The sequence below is a fragment of the Haliotis cracherodii genome, unplaced genomic scaffold (assembly GCF_022045235.1).
Source record: "Haliotis cracherodii isolate W230 unplaced genomic scaffold, xgHalCrac1.p SCAF_38, whole genome shotgun sequence".
Lineage (NCBI taxonomy): Eukaryota > Metazoa > Mollusca > Gastropoda > Lepetellida > Haliotidae > Haliotis > Haliotis cracherodii.
The window spans coordinates 717,332-742,291 of NW_027266295.1; the positions used below are offsets into that span (position 1 = coordinate 717,332).

A 24,960-nucleotide genomic window follows, 5' to 3' on the forward strand; every position below is an offset into this window, starting at 1 on the left:
GCCAACTGTTTGAAGGGATAAAATATGAAAATGTATTTTCTATTTCGCCTAGCACACGGATATTAAAGTATGGATGTAGTATCTACGTAGCGAACACGACTGTTAAGATTTTATATATATTATTGACAATTTTGACAATAACACTATCAACATGGTGTGGTGCCAGATGTAGGTCGTTTTAGTTCATATGTCTGACATGAGAAGACAGGCTCTCAGTTTACTCACTGTTATAAAACTGGTATTTGTTGTCTTCTTCGGCCACCTCGACATGGCGGAAATAGTGGAGGCCAAAGTCGGTGACCTTGACCACGAACCTGCTGTCCACGACACAGTTGGTACTCTTCAGGTTGCCATGACTCTTGACCTCACTACTGTGGAGGTAGGCGAGGCCCTGGGGGAGATAAGGGGGGAGGAATCAATGAGTTGTTAACGCCGTCGGGAACAGCATGTCAGCAACATCACGGCCTGTCACCTTGATGTGGGAGGAAAGTCCGAAGCAATGCAGGTCTTAGATGTTCACCAGTTTAATGAAATCTACGAGTAGGGGTGGCAAACCTCGAAACATCATCAGTGCTAACATGGATTAAAACCCGTGATCATTGGAGAGAGAGAGAGAGAGAGAGAAAGAGAGAGAGAGAGAAAGAGAGAGATAACATGTCAAAGAGTACCTGTATGTCAATGTTACCCAGTACAGTTCTCACTACATGTGATTATATGTGACTGACACAGTCATGTGACTAAATGTGACTGACACAGTCATGTGACTATATGTGACTGACACAGTCATGTGACTGCATGTGACTCCATGTGACAACATGTGACTGACACAGTCATGTGACTGTATGTGACTCCATGTGACTGCATGTGACTGCATGTGACTGCACGTGACTCACCCTGACTATGTCCTGCATGATAGAGTAGCGGAACATCCAGTCCAACTTGATCTCGTCATTCTCCAGAACGTCCTGGCGGATATAAGGCAACAGTGTTACAACATCCTGGACTGATGGCCTGCCACAAGCTGAGACATCACAAAAGTAGGATTTATGATGTCTACGTAAATACGCATTCAGTGTAGGAAAGTAGCGTAGCCAAATGTACCCTTAGTAGAAATATACAATTGTTTCCCCCGACGAATTATTGCCTTCATGGGCAGTATAATTGCAGATAAAACTGTTCAACAAAGTTATATTTGGGATAACACTTTCTTGTGAAATACAATTGCAGCCACCGAGGCTTCCACTGAAAATAGAAGTCTGACAACTAAAAGTCCAGAGCACCTACTTTGTGTACCCTTCTGATAAGTGCAGATTGGCATGGCTTCCGCGACCGAAAGCTATGAAATACCGATAAACCTACTGTTCCGTTAATGTAAAAACCGTTCATTTCATTTGGGAATACAGACAGAAGATGTACAACCTCACAAGAACATACAGATATCTGAAGCCAAACAAATGTGTTGTGCCTTAATGTTATCACGTTGTTCCTTATTGACATGTCAACATTTCCTCAGGGTTATTAGATAAACAATATATGAAAACAAATAACGTTGTGTTACACTCTCAAGAACATACAGATATCTGAAGCCAAACAAATGTGTGATACCTGAATGTGGTCACGTTGATCCTTATTGACATGTCAACATTTCCTCAGGGTTATTAGATAAACAATATATGGAAACAAACAACGTTGTGTTACACTCTCAAGACACTGCCCACAACAACTACAGAATATATTTGTTGATGACTTTTGCATCACCATGATCGCTGTTCTGCAGAATTGTTAAAAAAATACAACACTTATTTAACTGAACCCTAAAATCTTAAAAGCTCTGCATTCTTCATTTTCTATCATTTAAGAATGGAAACAATGTCGCTTTTTTCCAAATAGTCTAAAAAACAAAATCTCGTTATTCCGGATGTTTCTGTTACCGATGAAATCCTCCTTATTTGCAAGTAAACGGATAAACGAATCTCGTGTTCTCCCTGTGCACATAAAAAAAAACACTTGTAAAAACACTTTTCCAGATTGTCCAGATTAGCGGGTGTCCTCTTTAATGCCATCCTCATCCTGACCTGCTACTGCAACTTACCTGCAGACTCCCTTTGGGGCAGTACTCGGATAAGATGCATTGGTTCGGCACGTCAATGCATATTCCAACAAATCTGACAATGTGGTCATTCTGTAAATCCTTGATCTGAAAGGGAATCGTCCATAAATATACAGAATATATACATAAATGAAATCTCCCGCTATAACTCAGGACAACAGTAATGTGTACTGTCAAGTGCTGTAATTGACCTGTTGTTTACTAGCGTAATGAGTAAACGTGTGTTTCATGTATTTGTATACGATTCTGCCAAGCAAAAGTAACTCTTTGATTTGTCACTCAGGGAAACGTATACTGGGGAATAACTATACACACTCATACACTGTATACATAATTTGTTGAAAAACGTATGTATGATTCTGAAATATAAGATATTATGTGTGTGGTGCAGTTATATCTTCTTGCCCGACTGTCTCTGAAGATTCATCACTATTCATCACCAATCTCTGCATCACTGCATCAAATTGTTTTTATTCATGACACACGCGTATGATCATATTAATTTCTACAATTTAATCTAACTAATTTATCTAAAGAGAGTACAAAAGAGTATTACTTTCTATTTCTTTATTGGTTCACATTTACAGTGTTATATAGCGCACATTTAGCACCACCGTCACAGACGTTAGCTACACGTTTGCACGTGTCAGTTTCATCAACATGATTTCAAAATACGATCAATACAATTATTTCTTGTGTGGAAAAGAAGTTTTGAGAAAAGTGACTACCATTTCATTGAAAATGTCAGTCTGATCATCCCTCTACCACGCGTTGTGGCGCCATGTTAATCTGACGTCCAGTGGAACAGTATGACGTTATAAAAACGACGTTATAAAAATGGCGTCCACTTCAGAACAAAATATTGCTTCATTTTCTCAAGTCTGGGCACATTAATTGTTTGATAGACGTTATATATTATTATCTCTACTTGGGCACATTAAGCTCATTTAAGATATCTAAGTATTATGGTGAACATTTTGAGATAATTTTCAGTGATTTATTCATATTTTATAACCGATATTTTGCCTTTATTATCCAATCGAATCTGCATTGACAGATAATCGAGGCTGGTTATTCTCTGGAGTTGAAGTTATTTCTTTCAAAGTAAACATATTCGGAGGAAAAATTATTAAAAAATACTTATTCAATCAATCAGTTTATTTGGTAATAAGGCCTCAGGCCCACGTACATATATATACAAATTAGTTTCACATCAAGTGCTGCATGAAATAATATTTACAGGTAAGAAGAACGAAGACAGATAGCATTTTTAACATAATTGGCTAAGTTCTCAAGGCGGTTTACATCAGAAGAGTTTAACATTCTAACCAGTGTGTCTTTACGATTATTACTAGTAATGAAGTCTAAATATGGGAAATATTTTGAACGAATATCTTCATAAATAGGGCAAACAAGAATGAAATGAATTTCATTTTCAACTGCCCTTAACTTGCACAATGGACAAAACCGGAGTGTCTTATCGGTGCCATCCCTCCTTCCTGTATTATGCATAATTCCCAGTTCTCCAATACGTAAAAGGGTAAGCATACGTCGCTTTTCTTTTGATACTACATTTAATAGATACGGTTCAAGTGATAATGATGTCTTAAATAATGAATACAGTTCTAATTTCGAGCATCCAGACAATTCAGAATACCATGTTTGTGCATGACAGTCCTTAACCCTAAGTATAAACTCACTTATAAAATATTCAGGATCACCAGCACCTTGAAATTCCCACACATGTCCGAAGCCATGAGAATATAACATATTCTTAATAGCCGAAACCCATGTATTCCTACCAACGGCATCAAACCTAACTAACATATCGTAAACCCGTTTTGGAAATCTCTCTTGAGACATATTAAGAAGCTTAAACCAGTATCTTAAACATCTTGTGTAAGAATCAATATAAATACCATATCGACCACATTCTCCGAGCACTGCAACATTCGTAGATTTGGAACCGACACCCAAAACAAATTTACAAAACTTTGCTTGGAAACGTTCGAGTAGCAACCATTTATGAACCCCCCAAATCTCTGAACCATATAAAATAATAGGTTTAATCTGAGAGTCAAACATTTTAAACAACACTTTGGGAGCGATATTTCGAAGTTTATAACTAAGCTGTTTTATAGGAATTAAAGCTTTACTTGCTTTCAAAACTAATGTCTGAACTGTTTTCGACCAACACAGCCTGTTTGAAAATATAATACCCAAATAACTGTAATATGTAGAAACCTTGACAGGCATACGCCCCAGTTTCCATTTCTCGTAGTTCCTTAACTTACCACCATTACGAAAAACTAAGATATCAGTTTTATCCATGTTAACTTTTAGGCCCCATTTGTTACAAAATTTGTGTAAAACATCAATCTTCTTCTGTAGTTCAAGAACTGAATCCGCAAAAATACACAAGTCATCCGCATATAAGAGAAGAACCAATTCCAGTAAATCCTCGTGTACAAATATCCCCCTACCACCACACTGCTGGATGTCCTCTTCCAACTGGTTTATGAATAACGAAAACAAAAGAGGACTTAAAACGCACCCTTGTCGTACACCACTGAGACTGTTAAAATAATCTGAGATGCTACTCTTTGAAATTTTAACACAAGCGAGAGTTTTAGAATAAATGTCCTGTATGATAGTAAATAGTTTCCCGTGAATTCCTTTTGAATGCAGAACAAACCAAAGAAGATCCCTGTTAATTGAGTCGAAAGCTTTCTGAAAGTCTATGAACATACAGTAAAATCTTCCTTTTGACTTAGACAAATATTTCTGCACTAATGATTGAAGAATAAACATGTTATCCACTGTGGAATATCCTTTTCGGAAGCCAGCCTGACATTCCGGGAGCTTATCATATAACTTAACAAAATGCTTTAATCTATTATTCAAAACCTGGGTAAAAACTTTACCACAAATATCCATCAAGGAAATGCCTCTATAATTGTTAACAACATGAACATTACCTTTCTTATGGAGAGGGAAGATAATACTTTTAGACCATTGATCTGGAAAACTACCACTGCGTAGAATGTTGTTAAAAAGAACTAGAAGATGTGGAATTAAAACATCACTGCCATACTTTATCATCTCTGGTAAAATACCATCAGGACCAGCTGCTTTACCATATTTGAGGGAATCTATGGCTTCTGAAACCTCCTCAGCCGTTATATCTTGATTTAACAAACTGTCAACACTCTCATCGTTACACACATGACAATTCATGCTATTTACTGGATGCTCTGTAATAACAGCTTTGCAGAACGCAACAAAATCTACATCAGTTACATTATCAGTAATATTCAAAACAGTTTTAAAGTAATTAATCCACTGAGAAACACCAATACTGGGTGCTGTTACGGGTGGCTTCCGTAGGTGAAATTTCAGTTCGGACCAAAATGTTTTTGAATTTCTCTTATCATTACAGGAGTTGAGAATATTTACAATAGCAGATTCTTCAAATACATCCTTTTTTTGCCGGCATATTTCTCTGAATCTATTGCGGACTACATGAAAGTTCTTTAAAGTATCTTTATCTCCACTAATTCTAAACATGTCTAACTGTTTGTATTTGTAGCGTTTCATATTTTCACATTCTGCATCAAACCACGGCGAAGAAGCACACCTGCTAATGTTAGTGTTACGACTGTTGCTTACAGCCATACCACTGTCCTCAGCACACACTTGAATTATAGATGTCAAATGTTCAGCTTTTTGAGAAGATGTAGAACACTGAGATATATCTCCAACTGGCATCTCAAGTAATCTGTCTTTCAAAGATACACAAAAAAGTTCAACATTCTGAGAGCGCCATATATATTTCGGTATTGAAACACTTTTTTCTATTTGATCTGGAGGTTTTATCACATTAGGTCTACACTTAAGACTACAAGTAACTGGGAAATGGTCTGATTCAGTACGTGTCTGAACAGTAAAGTCTGATAATGAATAAAATAAATCAGTTGAAGCAACAATATAATCGACAACGCTGGCCCCAGTGTTTGCAAAACACGTGAATGATCCATGTGCATCGCTGGTAAAACGTCCATTTAAAAAGTGAATCCCGTATGTGCAACAGAAAGCGATAAGCTGTTTTCCAAAGTCATTAACGTAAGCGTCTCTCGATTTCCTTAGAATTGAGAAGACGTCACTTTCATAGTTCATGTCACGTAAACATGGAATGTAATCATTATCGTCATCACATAATATATAGTCAGGCAGTAAACCAATGCGTGCGTTAAAGTCTCCTGCCATCATAACATGAACGTCTGGGTAATCTCTTAGCATTTCTAGTAAACAGTACTCTAAATAATCAATACCTTTGAGTCCTCGGATATCTGTCACCAAAGAGCTATTATCAGGGTGAATGTAAACAAAGCACACAAGAATATCTTTCTGAACATCAATGAAACTTGAATCTAACACAAGAAATATACAGTCACTAAATGAAGTGTTCACGTGTTTTATCACATTAGTTAATGTTTTCCTCACTAAGACAGCCACGCCACCTCTATTGTTGTAGTCACGCTTGTTCAAATACACTGAGAACTGTTCAAACGAGCTTTCTAAGTTTTCCTTAGAACAACTTTTCCAGGTTTCCAGATATGCAAATAAATCATAATTTTCGCAAAAACTGACAAAGCTAGAGTTATTAAGTTTATTCCTCAAACCTTGCACATTCCATGACATGAACGAAAGACATCCACGCGGATCCCGGCCATCCTCCTAGCTCTCAGCAGTATCGTGCAGAGTGTCGTCTTCCCGCCTCTCGGTCAGCGCGTGTGCACGCGGTTGTGTTTTGGCGAGCTGTACAGGGGAGTTTGTTTCCAGATCATATGTCATAGTTTTCCCGTTTTCAAATATAAGTTTATCAAATCGCAACCGACACCTCTCACCGCGTTCTCTAGCGTCATCCATCAGCACTTTGAGGTGTTTGCGTTTCTGTCGGACAGCATAGGAAAAGTCTTCGGAGACCGAATAGCCAGTGTCTTTCAAGAGTTTTGATTTGCCAAGTACAGCTGATTTTACATTAAAATCAAGAAATTTGACAATAATTGATTTACCCCAGTTAACACGATGAGCTCTTTCAATAACCACGTCAGTATCAATCTCCATAGTGTTTTTCAGAATTTCTCGCACACAGTCTTCACAATCTTTCCAGGTTTCTTGCTGTTTAACTTTCGGTATACCGTGGAACAAGAGATTGTTTCGTCGACTTTGATTTTCGAGGTAGTCCAGTTTCGTAGTGAGTGTTTCCACTTCTTTTCTCAAGGATATATTTTGTTTCTCCAAATGGCCACATTTTGAGTTCAAATCAGTAACCGTTGTTGCAAGTGAAGTTAGCGTTGCAGTCATCGTTGATAGTTTGGAAGACAAATCAGTCTGAACTTTATCAACTTTAGTTGAAACCAACTTTATTTCAGACAGCAGTCTTTCAAAGTCAGATTTATCAATATCTGCCATACCTGTTGACGTTGACTTTCCTTGTTTAGCCCCACTGTTTGTTCTTGTCTCAGGACCAGGATTAGGTTCTATCCCAGAACACAATAACAGCATCTGCACAACACATTTTAGACACATCTGGGTCAAGTTCACGTTGTCATTGACGTGGAGTGAAGAAAAGGTATCGCAAGATGATTCTCCATGTATAGTTAAACTTCTGTCTGCTAAGGGTTTGTCTGTATATAGTTGAGTAGTTCGCACAAATACATCATCACATGACCTTCCACAGAGGTGGTTGCGGATGTGGCCCCTGAATTCGTTGTATGTAAACAAAGGACTTATAACAGATCCAGACATTTTCCTGACACAAACAGCTTCTAAAGAATCACAGAAAGATGGTGGTGGAATCAATGTGGGATAAATACACTTCAACCATGATGTAACCGTAAGACCTGAAGACCATATAGTTAGCAATAACGTTGTACAGATTACCATGCGGTAAGACAGGTCAATCAGTGGCATCCATTTTGAAGACGGGGAGTAAGGCAAAACTTTGCCTATCTGTTTCACACCTCTAGGTTGGGTGAATGTTCCAATTCTTGCTCGCCAAATGTCAATCGGTACTTATTGAAACATATTGAAACAACCGAGGCCAAATCACTTGTCACTCCTAGAATGTGTATGCAGCAATCTAGGCGTGACAAACCCGGCACATTTTGTAGATAACAACTTCTTTAATATAGTATATGATATTTAATATTGTATATAGTTCCGGTACAGATCGTAATATCGTTGTCAAACACGGCGTGATGCAGGAGGCGACTCAACCCAACCCCAACCAGCTGTGTGATTTGGGTAGGAGTGGATCGTTGCTCGCCATGTCGTTACAGGCAACTAACGGTATCGGGTGACTTCATTGATACATGTCATCTTATCTCTATTGTTTACAGACCGACGTCATATAGCTGGAACATTGCTGAGAGCCGCGTTAAAAAATCAAACAAACAACCAAACAAAACAGTTTCATTATGTGGTCATAATGTTATTGTAGAAAGAAGAATGATACACCCACTTAAATTCAATTTAGAGGAATCGACGCTAACAGTTTGTAATTGTTTACTTTCATAGTAAATCTGCTAAAAGATATCCGTTATTGTACATACTGTGTTAAACACAGCACAGCAGGTTGACCTCCCAATATGTAATGTACCGTTACTATGGTAATGATTCGGTACATCCACCTGCCACTTTAAAAACAAGATACCGAACCAACGAGAAGTATACACTTGAAAACTAGATTTGACCAAAACATTACAACCGTTCTTTAAGCGTTCCTTGGCGGATAACAGTTGCTGAAACTCTCCAAAGATAATGTTCAAAACACAACAATGATATGATATCAAAAACACCACCATGGAATAACCAATTCTGGTTTGTCTCCTTTCTAGCCACTATAAAAAATGGGTGTCTACTTTCTTTTGCCTGTCAGTTTACATAAAAAGGGTTCTGTCAGCAAAGCTGCATCATATTTAGCCGTCATATATATACTCGTAGATTTACATAGTTATCAGACAGGCATCATCTGATAAAGTTCATGAAAATGTCTTCAGTATCTAGATTAAATTGACAAATTCCGATAAAATGGGAGAAATGCTTAGAATATTGTTTTAATATCATCAGATAACTTTTTGGACTCGTAACATGACAAAGTTGATATTTGAAGATTTATATTGTCTGCTCAGGGCAGGCCATTAGATGAGATCAACATGATGTTTGATCAAACATCATCCATTAATGACTGTTTCCATAGTAACGCGCACGGGAGTCTGTGACATGATCAGTATTGTTACATTCCAAGGCAGCTTACCTACTACAATAATGAGATTGTCAAACCTACTATAATAACGAGATTGTCAAACAACGCGGCACATGGAACGTTTTCATTTCAGTGTTAGGGTAAAAATATAAGGTGATTCAGGTGTGACAGCCATCCTTCATATATCTGAGTCAACACCATTTGACCGTGTTTCTGACAAAATAACATTCATTGTACGTAATGGATAAGTTATGTTCTCCATCAATATATCGATGTCACCGTCATGGTCACAAGGTGGCTTTAAATTTTACTTTGACATCGAAAGTATGGACAGACCAACACATTCTAGCGTGAGTTGCTTTCAATGCCGCTAAGATGTAGGGGAAAGACTTGAAGTTAGTCAAGTCATAGACATTTACCAGATAGGTTTATTTGTTTGCTTGTTTGTTTGTTTACAAAACGTCGAACTCCGCCATATTCCAACTTGAAGATGACGGTTGTACCTAATCGAGTCTAAACCGGTCAAACCATTGAACGATGTTAAGAACAACGTCCAAAGCCATTGTGGTATAATGAGAGGCAATCAATGAAATCACGGTGAGTGAGTGAGTGAGTGAGTGAGTGAGTGTAGCTTTACATCGCTTTTAGCAATATTCCAGCAGAATCACGGAGACTGGACTTCACAAATTGCACCCATTTGGGGAATAGAACCCGGGTCTTCGGCTTGACGAGCCAACACTTTAACCACCAGACTACCCCACCGCCCCTCACTGAGACTGACCCCCTGATCCATCTAGTCATGGTCATGGTCATGGTCATGTCGCACGACCGGCATTGGTTTCTGGGGATCATGCATGTACCAGCCACTTAGCTGCACTCCAACCACCAGTGGATCCTGGCATAAATAAAGGACGTAACTCTGCCATGTGGATTGCAACGACTGTTAAACAGTTGTTAATGATAGCCCCAGGATGACATATTAAACTGACATAGTACCCATGTAATTTTCTATTCTTCTTATTGCTTCAATAAAATACCTAGATATCTCATTACAGACAGACGGACAAGATTAATTTTATGAAACCGATATAGTGCTTTTGTGAAAATTTAATTAAATAGGTAATTGCTTGAAATTCTACAATTTAATGTGTCTTTCCTTTGAAGTTCGACATCACAGAGTGTACTGGATTGTATCTGATCATGCTACACAACATAAACAAGTGATGAACGGTCACTACTTTACTTCACATTATGAAATCGGGATAATTGTCAAAAGTTGTTAAAGTCCGGCTGAGATGAAGGAAAATATGAACATATGGACCAGAAGGAAAATAGTGTCATTTCTGGAGATATTAACACCACATTTAGCAATGCTCCACCTATATCACAGCGGGCGGTAAATAATCGAGACATGCAAACCAGTGATTGATATTGTGAACAACGCCCCATGCCTCGGATACGAAGACATGCAATGAACCACGTCTTCAATCCGGCCTCCCTCCCCCCTCCCCCCTCCCCTCTCCCTCCAAGCCCTTTAGACCCCTAAGTAAAGGTGACAGAGGTCCCATTTCACCCGGATGTTCCATGAGAGCACGGATGTAGGGATTAACAGGGATGTCAATGTCCTAGACATAGTCACATGCCACTTACCAAGGAGCTTCATATAAGCAAGGTACAATATGTGAACCCCATCTCCGGTGTCCCCCGCCGTGATATTGCTGAATTTCTGCTAAAAGCGGCGTTAAATCAAACTTACTCACTCACAATTCGCGAAGCCTATTTCCGGAGCCCCAGTCGTTACATTACTGTAGTCTTGCTCAAAATATTTTGTTCTACTAGATGGTTAGCGGACACTGGTTCCCCATACTTGAGGTCGGGGGTGGAAAGAGAAGTAAAACTAAAGTACTCATGGAAATGAAAAAAAAATTGTTTTGCTGGATTTAATGATCAACACAAAGCATTACGTAGATGTAAATACGAATTAACAAAACAACTGGAAAAGTACTAGTCTGGATTTGCTAGTTTTATCTCAGTGCTCAATACAAAATGTACTTTACAGGAGGTAATTTGTAGGCACTTTTAACATTCAAAATTAAAACTAAGTCCAAATTGACATGGCAGAAACAGGCTATAGGCATTATGCAAATTAGCCTGGAAAAAAAAGTTATCAAAACAACAATAAAAATAACAGCTATGTTTATGTACATAATAATAATGACAAGTAAGTTGTTGTTTGAGAAGGGAATATGTTACTTTTACGTTCTGATATTTTGACGATGATTCACTACCCCACAATGCCACTCACAAATCACTAACCACTGACAAATCACATGCACGTGGGTTTCAAGCACCTGTTTTCACCTGTCGTCAAGGTGTCATAGGTCATGGACATTCACCTTGATCTACTAACACCTGGTTATGCTCAGTTTCACAATAGTCTGTTTTGTTCATATTTTTACACACTTTTACGTGTAAAAAGACATAAAAACCTTTGTTACACTGTATTGATGCCAAGACCCAATTAGTACTGATTGAGTTGTTTGAATATTTATATATTTTGTATATTAACTGCATTTATCTAAAATCTGAGATCGAAAAAACAGGTTTTTTTCATTTCGGTGAGTACTTTAGACCCGTTTCATTTTAAACGATGACTTATGACTTGAGCTGGAATTTGACTTCATCTTGCATTACTTTCCACACTTGTTTGTGGTCTGGTCCATAAGAAATAAACTATCAACATGCTGTAACATGTCTGTCACAGAATACATTTGAACTTGTTTGTAGAAAGGGCGTGCTCAGTCTTCGCTATACAAGACATCCCCACAATGTTCCTGATCCATATTTGTGTGTTCACACATTTCTCAAATGTCAATATGAAACAGTGACCAATCAACTGCTCCATACATAACAAACTACCCACTCATGCCCAATGTTATTCTCACAAACACAAGACCTACATTACTACAGCATCTTGATCTCAAGGAGGAGGGGCTTGCCCAATGTTATTCTCACAGACATCCACAAGACTTACATCACTACAGCATCACTCACACTCTTCATCTCCAGGAGGAGGGGCTTGCCCAATGTTATTCTCACAGACATCCACAAGACCTACATCACTACAGCATCACTCACCCTCTTGATCTCCAGGAGGAGGGGCTTGCTGATGCCAATACTCGTTCTTTCCACCAGCTTCACCGCAATAATCGCTCCCTGAAAAGCAAACTATGTAATCAATATTGATTCACTTTGACATTTATCAAACATCTTTCTCACTACGGCTCACTTGTTATTCCCCTAAGCGAGTTTAGATAAATATATGAAACTCTGCCATGGCATTTACAGCTGGAATTCAAGTTCCTGTTACATATTTGTGCTCCTGTGTCACACACTGTGAACGGTCCAGCTTTTATATATGAGTAGATAGGAATTTGAAATGAATTTTCTTATTGAGTTGACTTCAAGAGTTCTCAATGATAACACTAAGATAAAATATGTCCAGTGTCTAGTTCTGTCTACACTCGCTCCTGCATGTCAAAAAATATGTTAGAAACACTGTAGCTCACCTGAGAGTATCAATGGATATGTTTGGAGAGCTGTAGCTAACCAGATAGTACACATACATATGTTAAGAGCACTGTAGCTCACCCGAGCGTAACAATGGATAAGTTTAGAGAGCTGTAGCTAACCCGATCTTAAACATACATACCTTAAGAGCACTGTAGCTCACCCGAGAGTATCAATGGATATGTTTGGAGAGCTGTAGCTAACCAGATATTACACATACGCACGTTAAGCACTGTAGCTCACCTGAGAGTATCAATGGATATGTTTGGAGAGCTGTAGCTAACCAGATATTACACATACATACGTTAAGCACTGTAGCTCACCTGAGAGTATCAATGGATATGTTTGGAGAGCTGTAGCTAACCAGATATTACACATACATACGTTAAGCACTGTAGCTCACCTGAGAGTATCAATGGATATGTTTGGAGAGCTGTAGCTAACCAGATATTACACATACATACCTTAAGAGCACTGTAGCTCACCCGACAGTATCAATGGATATGTTTGGAGAGCTGTAGCTAACCAGATATTACACATACATACGTTAAGCACTGTAGCTCACCTGAGAGTATCAATGGATATGTTTCGAGAGCTGTAGCTAACCAGATATTACACATACATATGTTAGAAACACTGTAGCTCACCCTAGAGTATCAATGGATATGTTTGGAGAGCTGTAGCTAACCAGATAGTACACATACACACGTTAAGAGCACTGTAGCTCACCCGACAGTATCAATGGATATGTTTGGAGAGCTGTAGCTAACTAGATATTACACATACATACGCTAAGAGCACTGTAGCTCATCTGATGTTGGTAGTTCACATGCGTTAAGTATCTGCTGTGATGTTGGCAGGGGCAACATTTTGTAACTTTTCCAACATCTACACATGTATTTTACACAAAACAAATAATTAAAAACAAATGAGACTTTCATTACATTGGCGATTTGTCATGACATGTATGTAGATCAATTTGTGGGCACGAGCCTAAGGCGCCACATTTTGCTGTGCGGAGTTGCGTCCCTTAGGCGTTGCAGAATCCTTTGATTCGGGGTTCGAAACTGGTTCTTCTGATAATGTTTCTAGGTTTGTCAGAACCATACCCATGTTCGTAGGTATCACCAAAGACCTGCATCACTTCGGGCTTTCCTCCCGCATCAAGCTGACATGCCGTGATGTAACTGGAACACTGCTCAAAGTGGCGTTAAACTCACTCACTCTCTCTCTCTATGTCTTCAACAGGGGGACAGGTGGCCCAGTTGCATAAAGAGCCAGAATAGTTTAATACAGATTGATGTCCACAGTTTATGATTTGCTAGCACAATGTGGTGTTTAAATGTTTGTTATTAATAAACGGTTAGACCAGTGCTTTCATGTTTATAATGATAATATGACATTTTGTGCAGAATCGATACTTTTTGGAGTTCAAGAGAACATAAAAACAGATTAAGTGTTCGACTTACTTTTACTTGCAAAAATCGATATTTATAGATGCAAATTTGAAAAAAACTATCTCATTTTCATGTTTATAAAAAGGAAGCTTTTTCACGATACAACATTAAAAAAGATATTGCTTTCAGGACAGGGCATCAGCAGAAATTCTATGGTGCTTGGATGCAGTATCATAAACTTTTTAGAAAATGAGGAGCAGCTGTCATTTTAATTTTAGTTTTTTACTTAAGACTTTAATGTTTGGGACCATGTACTTTCCATTACTGCAATATGATAAATAGACGTTAATAGTTTATGTTGTATTACAAGAAGTTTGTTATTTTCTGTAAAAAACACTAAGAGGTACTGATAAGTTGTGACATATGTTATGGGCTTTCTGCTACCCTGGGCGGAAGGCCATTTTATGTGACAGGTACTTCATACACGTCCCCCCCCCAAAAAAAAAAAAATAAAAAAAAAATAATAAAAAAAAATAACAAGATATAAATAATAATACATATAATACAGCCAAGGGGTATTAAATGGAACTTGTTTTCAACGCGGTTGTTCGCACGGAGATAAACACTGCATGAAAGGTCACATTTCCGTGTTCCGGAATTCCCACTTTGAATCCGGAATTTCAACGTCTAAAAGAAATATAGCAAAATCAAAATCTAAAAATATAACAAAATATAATTCTGAAAAACATATTCTCAAAGACTACGAGCCCAAGGATATCATTTTCCTGACGGGAGTGAGGAATAGCATGACACACAAACTTACTGCTGTCTTCACATGCCAAAGTTGACATTATTTACAAAAAAAGACTTTCGCTACCTTACCTTGTCATGGTGTAAAACCATGTTTGTGTATGCGTTTCACACTTAATTGAACAAAATGGACTATCATTTTTAAGATTTTGTGAGAAGGTTCTTTTTTAAGATAAGAAAATAACCTTTGCTTGAGGATATTTAATTGAATGTGTAGGCAGGATACATGACTTTTTCAAGAAAATATAATCCATGAATTGGTCTTCATTTAAAGCATAACCTCTTTAAACAGGTTATTTCATATTGCAATAAAATGTTATGCCATAATATGTTGATAATTGAATTGGTTTTTGTTTATAAAGTAGGGTACTGAGGGCGATTTAATAAGTTTTTGACTGTTTGACTGACAATATGTTTTGTCTCTGATACTGAAAGGTTGTTTTTTTTGTTATACAATAATGATATATCAATTTTATTCATTATATGAAATATTTCCCCTTCAGTTGATACGTTTTTTAGTTAAATTTGGACTTAATACATTTCTGAGACCGCCTCCGTGGTGTAGTTGTGGTTCCATTCCTGGTTGCGTTGTACCAAAAGACGTTAAAATATGGCACTTGTTGTTACCCTGCCTGTCCTACTTGACTTATAGACTGTAACACATATGCTGATTGCGTCTTAGGATTTAGTTAAACTAAAAGCATCAGAAAACTATTAATTAAAGAAAAATTAAAAAAATAACCAGCGACAAATAACGACATTGTTATAAATATTGCGCAGTAAATGATTACGAAAACGTCCAACTCTTCGACGCATGTGTATTAGTCTATATAATGACACTTCCGGTTTTCTTGTAATGAGAAAACACAATTGTCTCCCCATGTATTGAAAGGCATGGTGTCTGACAAATTATAACATGTTCACATGGTGCATATTAATTATTTCGTCCCATGTTCAAGCGAGATTGCCATATTTAACCCGCAATATGCATCTAATGGGAAGACATTGGCACTTGCCCTGCGGTGCTAGGTTGTTATTCACATCAGACTATACATATTGACACGTTCGGCTGAAAACTTCTACTTTGAGTGGAAGAAATTTGCAATTTTTGGTAATACCCTGCTGAAGCTATACTGTCATATCTATTCAAATTCTCCACCTATCTGTTGAAATTAGTGCCATTTCTTGTCTGGCCGAAGCCCCTTATCCCCGGTCATAATAGCCTCGTTAAAGGGGGGATGAGCTGCCGCTCACTGATTGGTCGTCAATGGGAGTTAATGACGCGCATTAGAAAAGCGCCCCCTGTCGCCGGATGGCGCAGTGCCTGGGGAGTCTGGCTTTGCCAGTGGAGATAAGTCTATTAATTTCCGGCTTGGTTTAGAATGATTTTTGGATAAGATTGAGAAGCTTATTTTCTCTGTAAAAAAACAAATTCTTATAATATTTTTAATATCATGCCTTTTTAGACAAAATACCGTGTTGAGATTGTATACATGAAATACCAATCTGAACCAAATACACTATACGTTGACATTAACCATGAACATTGGTGCAGTCGGATGCCTGAGATCCCTTACTATATTAAACAGATCTTTGAGAGCAGATTATACAGCTGTTGGCGAGATATTGTGACGCCATAGATGTGTGAAGCGGTTCGTCCATGTATAGTTCCACGTCCTTCCAAACTGTCATATCAGTGTTCACGCTCAGTCGAATTAACAGGCGGCAATTTCCTTGGGGAATTAGGAAACCCAGGTATAGTGCGGCTAGGTATTTGTGTCGGAAACGGCGTAAGTCTTTTGTTCCCTTGTGTCATCTTGTGTCGAGTCAACAGTCAGGTGACAATATGTGTGACGCACGAGTGACCTTAGAACCAGAGATGTCTACATCTGATACTAAACCCTGATACGTGTGTGTGTGTGTGTGTGTGTTTTTGTGTTTGTGTATGTATGTGTGTGTGTGTGTGTGTGTGTGGTGTGTGTGTGTTTGTGGTGTGTGGTGTGTGGTGTGTGTGTGTGTGTGTGTGTGTGTGTGTGTGTGTGTGTGTGTGTGTGTGTGTGTGTGTGTGTGTGTGTGTGATACGCGTGTGTGGTGTGTGTGTGTGGTGTATGTGTGTGGTACGCGTGTGTGGTGTGTGGTGTGTGGGTTGCTGGCTGTTGGTAAATTAGTTCTTTATTGCTCGCCCACTGAGATACCATGCCACAGTTTAAATTTGACCTACAGGCAGTTGTTAGATCGCGATGACACTATAGTGGACCAACGTGGAACCAGAGACAGACTAATAAGGTAAGATGATCCTCCACATTTACGGCCATGCAAATTACGTCGATACTATTGATATACTCAGCATCGACTGACCCTTCTTGAAATGAGTGTCTCATTTGTGTCTCCACAAGATTACTTCAACACATTTTAGGAAACGTGTTTGATTATCAACTACTGGAATTTCCACTCAAGGACTTCCATGTTATCGGAGACTGTATCAAAGCATTGACGAACTGAGTTAGACGAGTCATGACTACACGTGACATCTACATATGTTCCCTTTTTTATCACATTTACCTAGAAACCCCTGGGGATTCCGGGGTAGAATAGGACTTCAGGAACCAATGCTTGTCCTAAGATGTGACTATGCTTGTCGTAAGAAGCGACTAACGGGATCGGGTGGTCAGGCTCGCTGACTTGGTTGATGCATGTCATCGTATCCCAATTGCGGGCTCATGATGCCAATCACTGGATTGTCTTGTCCAGAAGCGACTATTTACAGACCGCCGCCATACAGCTGGAATATGTCTGAGTGTTAAATGACACACAAACAAACAAACACTTGCCAAGACAATACGTAGAAACTGTCTCACCCTCTCAATAAATGAGAAACACAACAAACTATCTTTGCTTAACATCGAGGGGCATTATTGCAGCAATCTGTACTACGGTCATGCTGCACACCGTGTCAAGAGAGAAGCAATACTGTTTATCTGAATACATGGCGACTTCCCTCTCGATTCGTTGATTATATAAATAATGGCTGCTCCTCAAAGCTGTTGCATGTATGCGGAGAGGAATTTCCGAGTAACTCTGCTCTGATATGTTTAAGGAAAGGAGAGTTAAAACACATACCTATTCTTACACGTTCTAAATAGCCGTGGCAGAGAACACAACTAACTGACAGGTCCTTTAGAAAATTGAGAGCTCAAACTATAGAATGACGTCAAAGATGTGTTTTAATCATGAGCGAATGTGTATATGTTACAGTCAATGTGAATAATGACTGAACGTGTATATGTTACAGTCAATGTGAATAATGACTGAACGTGTATATGTTACAGTCAATGTGAATAATGACTGGACGTGTATATGTTACAGTCAATGTGAATAATGACTGAACGTGTATATGTTACAGTCAATGTGAATAATGACTGGCCATGGACGTGTATATGTTACAGTCAATGTGAATATGACTGGACGTGTATTTGTTACAGTCAATGTGAATAATGACTGAACGTGTATATCTTACAGTCAATGTGTAAAATGACTGAACGTGTATATGTTACAGTCAATGTGAATAATGACTGAACGTGTATATCTTACAGTCAATGTGTAAAATGACTGAACGGGTATATGTTACAGTCAATGTGTAAAATGACTGAAAGTTTCACAATATAAGCCACTTTTTCAACTGTTTCCCCGGCATTTTGACTAGGGGTTAGGCAGAAGTTCAAAGGATCTATCAAAATAGACTAATGAGTCTATATTTGTTAGGCTAAGAAAACCCATTCTGACCTAACATTCGATTCAGAGCTGTGTCAGAAATAGTTCAACGTCAAGCAAGTAACTGCATTTTGATATACATTTCCCTGGCAATGACGTAATGGCAGAGTCAGTCAGAATATCAAACATTATGTCACATCACCGTGTTTTTTGAAAATCAATGTGTCTTCAGGGGACCCCTGCCTATGACACAAATCAAGGCTCTCTGAGACGATAATGAACACTGTAATGTTGAGCCGAGGGGTCTCACCTTGTAATATCCAGTTTTGGTGAAGAGTTGTCGGCAGCCAACGTCACTCAGATGGACGGCGATAGTATCAACAGAACACGAACTGGCGTAGGAATATTTCTGGAAAATATGAAGGAAAACATTTGAGAAATATTAAATTGAAATAGCAACATTATTAGTTTTTCGAAACCTGAGTCTGTTCTATATCTGGTAGGTGTTGATGTGCCAAGGATGACAATTATTTGACTGATTTTCGATATGAGCATGTATATTGCTCACTGAAAGTAACTTTTTGGTGATCAGTTTCACTTAAGTTTATGACAACACTATGTGTTTGTTGCCTTGAGAACACTCGTCAGATAGCGAGCACCTGGTGTTAACACTGTCACTATAAATATGCTCTGTAGTAATTCACAGTGATCCGGGTTGTTGCTGAGATTATTACTGGTATCGTCACCTGGTGTCACCTTTATTACTGGGATCGTCACCAGTGTCACACGTACTCTATCTGGTCAAACACCTGGTGTCACCTTTATTACTGGGTTTGTCACCAGTGACACACGTTCTCTATCTGGTCAAACACCTGGTGTCACCTTTATTACTGGGTTCGTCACCAGTGACACACGTTCTCTATCTGGTCAAACACCTGGTGTCACCTTTATTACTGGGTTCGTCACCAGTGTCACACGTTCTCTATCTGGTCAAACACCTGGTGTCACCTTTATTATTGGGATCGTCACCAGTGACACACATTCTCTATCTGGTCAAACACCTGGTGTCACCTTTATTACTGGGTTCGTCACCAGTGTCACACGTTCTCTATCTGGTCAAACACCTGGTGTCACCTTTATTACTGGGTTCGTCACCAGTGTCACACGTTCTCTATCTGGTCAAACACATGGTGTCACCTTTATTACTGGGATCGTCACCAGTGACACACGTTCTCTATCTGGTCAAACACCTGGTGTCACCTTTATTACTGGGTTTGTCACCAGTGTCACACATTCTCTATCTGGTCAAACACCTGCTGTCATCGTGATAATCGTAACTATGATCTAATGAACAGTGTCAGTGACAGTTCCCTATCTGACAGACAAGACCTGGACATGAAGCACCCAATGTCCTCATCACAGCTGCAACAAAGTCAATAACACACGGATCCTATTAATGGTAAGGGAGGCAACTCTGCACTGCAAATTACGGCCCATGTGTCCTAAGAGGGACCACAAACATCTTCCTCTGTCATTTATTCATGGAAAGAATTCTATTTCAAATCAAGAACACAGATTGACTTGGTTTTCTTTTTCGAATTCTTCCTAGCTCAAACCAATATTCGGATCACACACCGCCTATCATACAGAACTCCGGGAGTACTTGCCATTATGAATGAGCGGAGTGAAGTCTTTGAAGTTGGTATACTTGAAAGCTTTTCTCACCACAGCTTCTCCATCTCACAGACAGGCCAAATTAGACCCAAACCCTCTACAGGAGTAATTTCTGAGTCTATGATTATATACCCCAGGAAGACGGAGTTACTTATTGGCTTTACTTCTGACTAGTTGCTGGGTGTCCTTGAAGAAGCCATTTGGAGACGAAGCTGTCTGATGTTGGACGGACTATAGTGGTTTGAGTGTCAGCGTGTGCCACGAGTATTTTCTGTGGGAGTACGGGCGATCAGTGGCTTTAACATCGCCGGATGTTAATATTTTTTTAGGTTAATCCTATCTCTCTGGTACTGTTGAGAAAAGGGCTTCTTGAAAATGACATTATAAGTCTGTTTGGGTTTGATATGCCAAACTGATAGATGAGAGTGTCAGCATCAATAACGACGTTACAAAGTCAATTCATGCAATGAAACATTTGACATTTTATCAATTATCGCCTCTTAAAGCAGGGCATTGATATCTCGAGGACATGATGCATCACTAAACATGTCAATGGTGCGCGTGTTGTCTTAAGGCAATACAACATCAAGCCATATTTATCACTCGTTTTGACAGTTCCCGTCCTTAAAATATATCCATATGTTTTTTTTATTCCGTATCACTGATGAAACAAGAGAATAGACATTATAAACATTATGCATATGGTAACACATTCTGAATAGACCCATGAAGATCCGGGGTAGTATAGGTCTTGAGCCACCCATGCTTGCCGTAAAAGACGACTATTCTTGTCTAAGAGGCGACTAACGGGATCGGGTGGTCAAACTCGCTGACTTGGTTGATGCATGTCATCGCATCCCAACTGCGTGGATCAATGCTCATGATGTCAATCACTGGATTGTCTGGTCCAGAATCGATTATTAACAGACCACTGTCATATAGCTGGAATATTGCTGAGTGCGGTTTTAAACAACAAGTTCACACATAAACACATACAAACACATCTTGAATTCTTATCATAATCTCGATTAACAGAGAGATGTATGGTGGCAAAGAAGATATCAAACTATTGAATTAACGGTCACAATTTGGTGGGCTCAAAATATCTACATACCCTGTTTATACTCAAACGACTTCCTTGGCGCTCGAGCTTCCGGTTCTTCTCCGGAGAGCCAAACAAGATGTCCTCCCACCTCACTCTCCAGTTCATTTCAGCAAGTTCCGCTTCTAACCGGATGTGCCTGAATATAGAACCGGAAATAGATGCGATGAAAGTACACGCATAAATGCCCGCAAAGTATTCGCTTGGTTCATATCTAAGTGGTCATAACAGTATGACCAAATCAAGTCATTTAGGTGTGTAGGATGAACTGACCCATGTGATAGATGTAATTGATGGAAGTAAGGTCAAGGTCACCGCAAGCTGCTTACTTCAAACTAGTAGATATGTCTGGACCCCATCTTTGTGAACAGAAGATGTAAACACAAAGGAACATTTTTGGCCAAATATTCATCGACATTATTTTGAAAAGAATGAAGCTGGGAAATGCTTTTGAAAGAGAATATTTTTTCATTTTATCAAAACATACAGTTTTTTCTCTCTGACATAGATATGGAAATTGTTTTTGACCCACATGATTTTGTAAGACGATCTAGCATGTCAAGAGACCCCTATCCCTCGACACCCAATACTCCAGGGTGGTGACCCTTACAGAATGGGATTACTATACTAGATAACCGAGGATTCATTGATTCCACTCACCTGTAGATGAAGAAGACGGCGACCAGGACGATGAGGAGGATGGAGCCGAGCACGATGATGACGATGCCGTACTCAGGGAAGGGTTCTGTTGATATAGACAAAGGAGGATGTGTATTGCTATGGAACAAATGTAGAAGTGGGGTGTAATTGTATACACCTGAATACAGTGACGTGAATGCACGTGTGTGGCTGCTTGTACTAGACAGGACTAATGCTAGTTTTAAAGTGCTAGCCCATTGAGATACCATGTGACAGTTTGGCATGGACACCCACTCAGACACAGCATACTGACTCCAAGCTGTCCAGTCCTTGTTTTATGCCCTTCATACGAAGCTTCAGGCAGGGTAACAACAAATACCATCTTTAGAAGTATTTTGGTAAGACACGACCAGGGCATCAAATCAACCACCTTCCTCTCTCCGGACAGACACTCTATCCACTATACCACGGAGACAGTGGTACAACAGTGTTTAATACAACAGACAGCTGGAGCTAGCATGCTATATGTTGTAGCAGGATCACGAGGGGTACTTTAGGTTTTATGTGTCCCGCGCTAGATTTTGTACCTCAAGCTGGAGGCTTTTTCTTTTGAAGCGGGGAATAAGGGATATTGTCTGCCTCCCAGAAATTCACGTGCAGCCTTCCTTGCTCGTGGCGGGGTATAAGAGATTTATTCCCTCGCTGAGACATTTATACCCTCCAAGGCGGTTTACATAGTATTTTATCAAGATCAAATGGACCAATCAGATCTCATCATTCTGACATGGACGTATGATCAAGGAGTGTGTACCTTCAGGGGGACACTTGGACCCGTCGAAGCCACACTCAGGGGTGTCAGGTGGGGGCGTGAGTCTACCTCCTGCCCAGTGAATGGATCGGCCCGGAACTGGCTCATACCGTTTCTTGCTTCCATAATAGTTGGCTACAACCTGAAATATACAAAGCCAAAAAACATATACCTGGCATCAACCCTAACCATAACACTAACCCTAACCCTGAATATACAAAGACAAAAACCATATACCTGGCATCAACCCTAACCCTAACACTAACCCTAACCCTGAATATACAAAGACAAAAACCATGTACCTGGCATCAATGAGAGGGGTCGATTGGGAGAAAATAGAAACAGAAATAGTTGAGAATACAAATGATACACAATTTGATCATCAGTGCGCTATATTTCTACATTCAAAGTGCAAAGGTTGCTGCATGCTGTTGCTCAGAGTACCTGCGTATAAAATTAATCAAATCTATAAGACACTAGATATATACTAGCGGAAAAAGTAACTATGTTAACGTTTCATATAAAGTGGTGTAAATGATATGTTATTGAACAAAACAAATATTTGTTCATTCATGTGATTAATATTTTAGCGAAACAATTCCTTGACACAGCCAAATATGTGACAGGAGATCCTCAAAGAGGCGTGTTGTAACTCAATCGACAATGTCGATATAGGGTGTGACCACCATTTGCGTTGATACAGGCGAGACAGCGCGGGTCACTGAAAACACCAGATGATTGAAAACAGCCTGGGAGATGTTAATGTTAACCAAAGATTGACCAACCGAGCTCGAGTTGCCGACTGGTTCTGGTCCTGTCGGAGGCGTCGTTCCATCTCTTCCCAGACATGTTCTCTGAGGGAGAGGTCTGGAGAAACATGGCAATACAGCCCCTAAACTCCTGCTGCTCCATTCCTGTTTGCAGCATACCCACGGCGCTTAGAGATCGATTTTCAGCAAGCCGTGCCATTGCGTAAAAGATATTGAAGGAAAACCAAAATCATTTATAGCATACGGCGGCCTGTAAATAAACAGACGATCCAGTGATTGACATCATGAGCATCGATCCATTCAATTGGGATGCGATGACATGCATTAACCAAGTTAGCGAGCCTGACCACCTGATCCCGTTAGTTGCTGCTTACGACAAACATTGGTTGCTCAAGACCAGTTGTAACCCGGGTCTTCTCGGTTCCATGGCCTTGTGTAAGTACATATACACCTATCTCTGTAATCCGAGACTCCGCCAGTCCAGATGTCTGTGAGTGTTGATACCATGGCCTTGTGTAAGTACATATACACCTATCTCTGTAATCCGAGACTCCGCCTAGTCCAGATGTCTGTGAGTGTTGATACCATGACCTTGTATAAGTACATATACACCTATCTCTGTAATCCGAGACTCCCCCTAGTCCAGATGTGTGTGAGTGCTGGTACTCACCTCAAAGCGGTCAGTTTTGGGGTTGAGGTCAAGCAGGGAGTAGTCTGCGTTCCTGTCGCCGTTGTCGTCGATGCTGACTGTGCCGGTGATACCTGAAACGTTAAGTGCTTGATGTAGTAATTGTAGTGCATAGTAGCCGGTCTAGATATACCCCTGTGGAAACTCACCTTCTTTATATGAGTGAGTGAGTGAGTAAGTGAGTGGTCAAGTGAGTGAGTGAGTGAGTGAGTGAGTGAGTGAGTGAGTGAGTGAGTTACTGTCATCACTACAGGAAGCAGTAGGAGAACTGGTAAGAAGATGAAGCCCGGTAACTGGAGCGCAACTGCACCCATCCCTATCTACACCATCAAGACGACGACAATACAACCTCTTATCTCAGCCACGTGGGCCTATCTACACCATCAAGACGACGACAATACAGACTCCTAT

General features: G+C 39.6%; 1 protein-coding gene across 1 annotated transcript in view; it reads right to left on the minus strand.

Annotated features, from left to right (window-relative positions):
- LOC139477955 (atrial natriuretic peptide receptor 1-like) overlaps window positions 1–24,960 on the minus strand; it is a 309,333-nt gene that overhangs the window by 12,394 nt on the left and 271,979 nt on the right. The window contains exons 5-13 of the mRNA XM_071260401.1: window positions 24,532–24,623; window positions 23,095–23,233; window positions 22,305–22,389; window positions 21,657–21,783; window positions 19,179–19,277; window positions 12,519–12,596; window positions 2,093–2,197; window positions 894–965; window positions 226–391 (exon numbers count right to left, since the gene is read on the minus strand). Coding sequence (XP_071116502.1) covers window positions 226–391; window positions 894–965; window positions 2,093–2,197; window positions 12,519–12,596; window positions 19,179–19,277; window positions 21,657–21,783; window positions 22,305–22,389; window positions 23,095–23,233; window positions 24,532–24,623 — 963 coding nt within the window. The remainder of the gene's footprint in view (window positions 1–225; window positions 392–893; window positions 966–2,092; window positions 2,198–12,518; window positions 12,597–19,178; window positions 19,278–21,656; window positions 21,784–22,304; window positions 22,390–23,094; window positions 23,234–24,531; window positions 24,624–24,960) is intronic.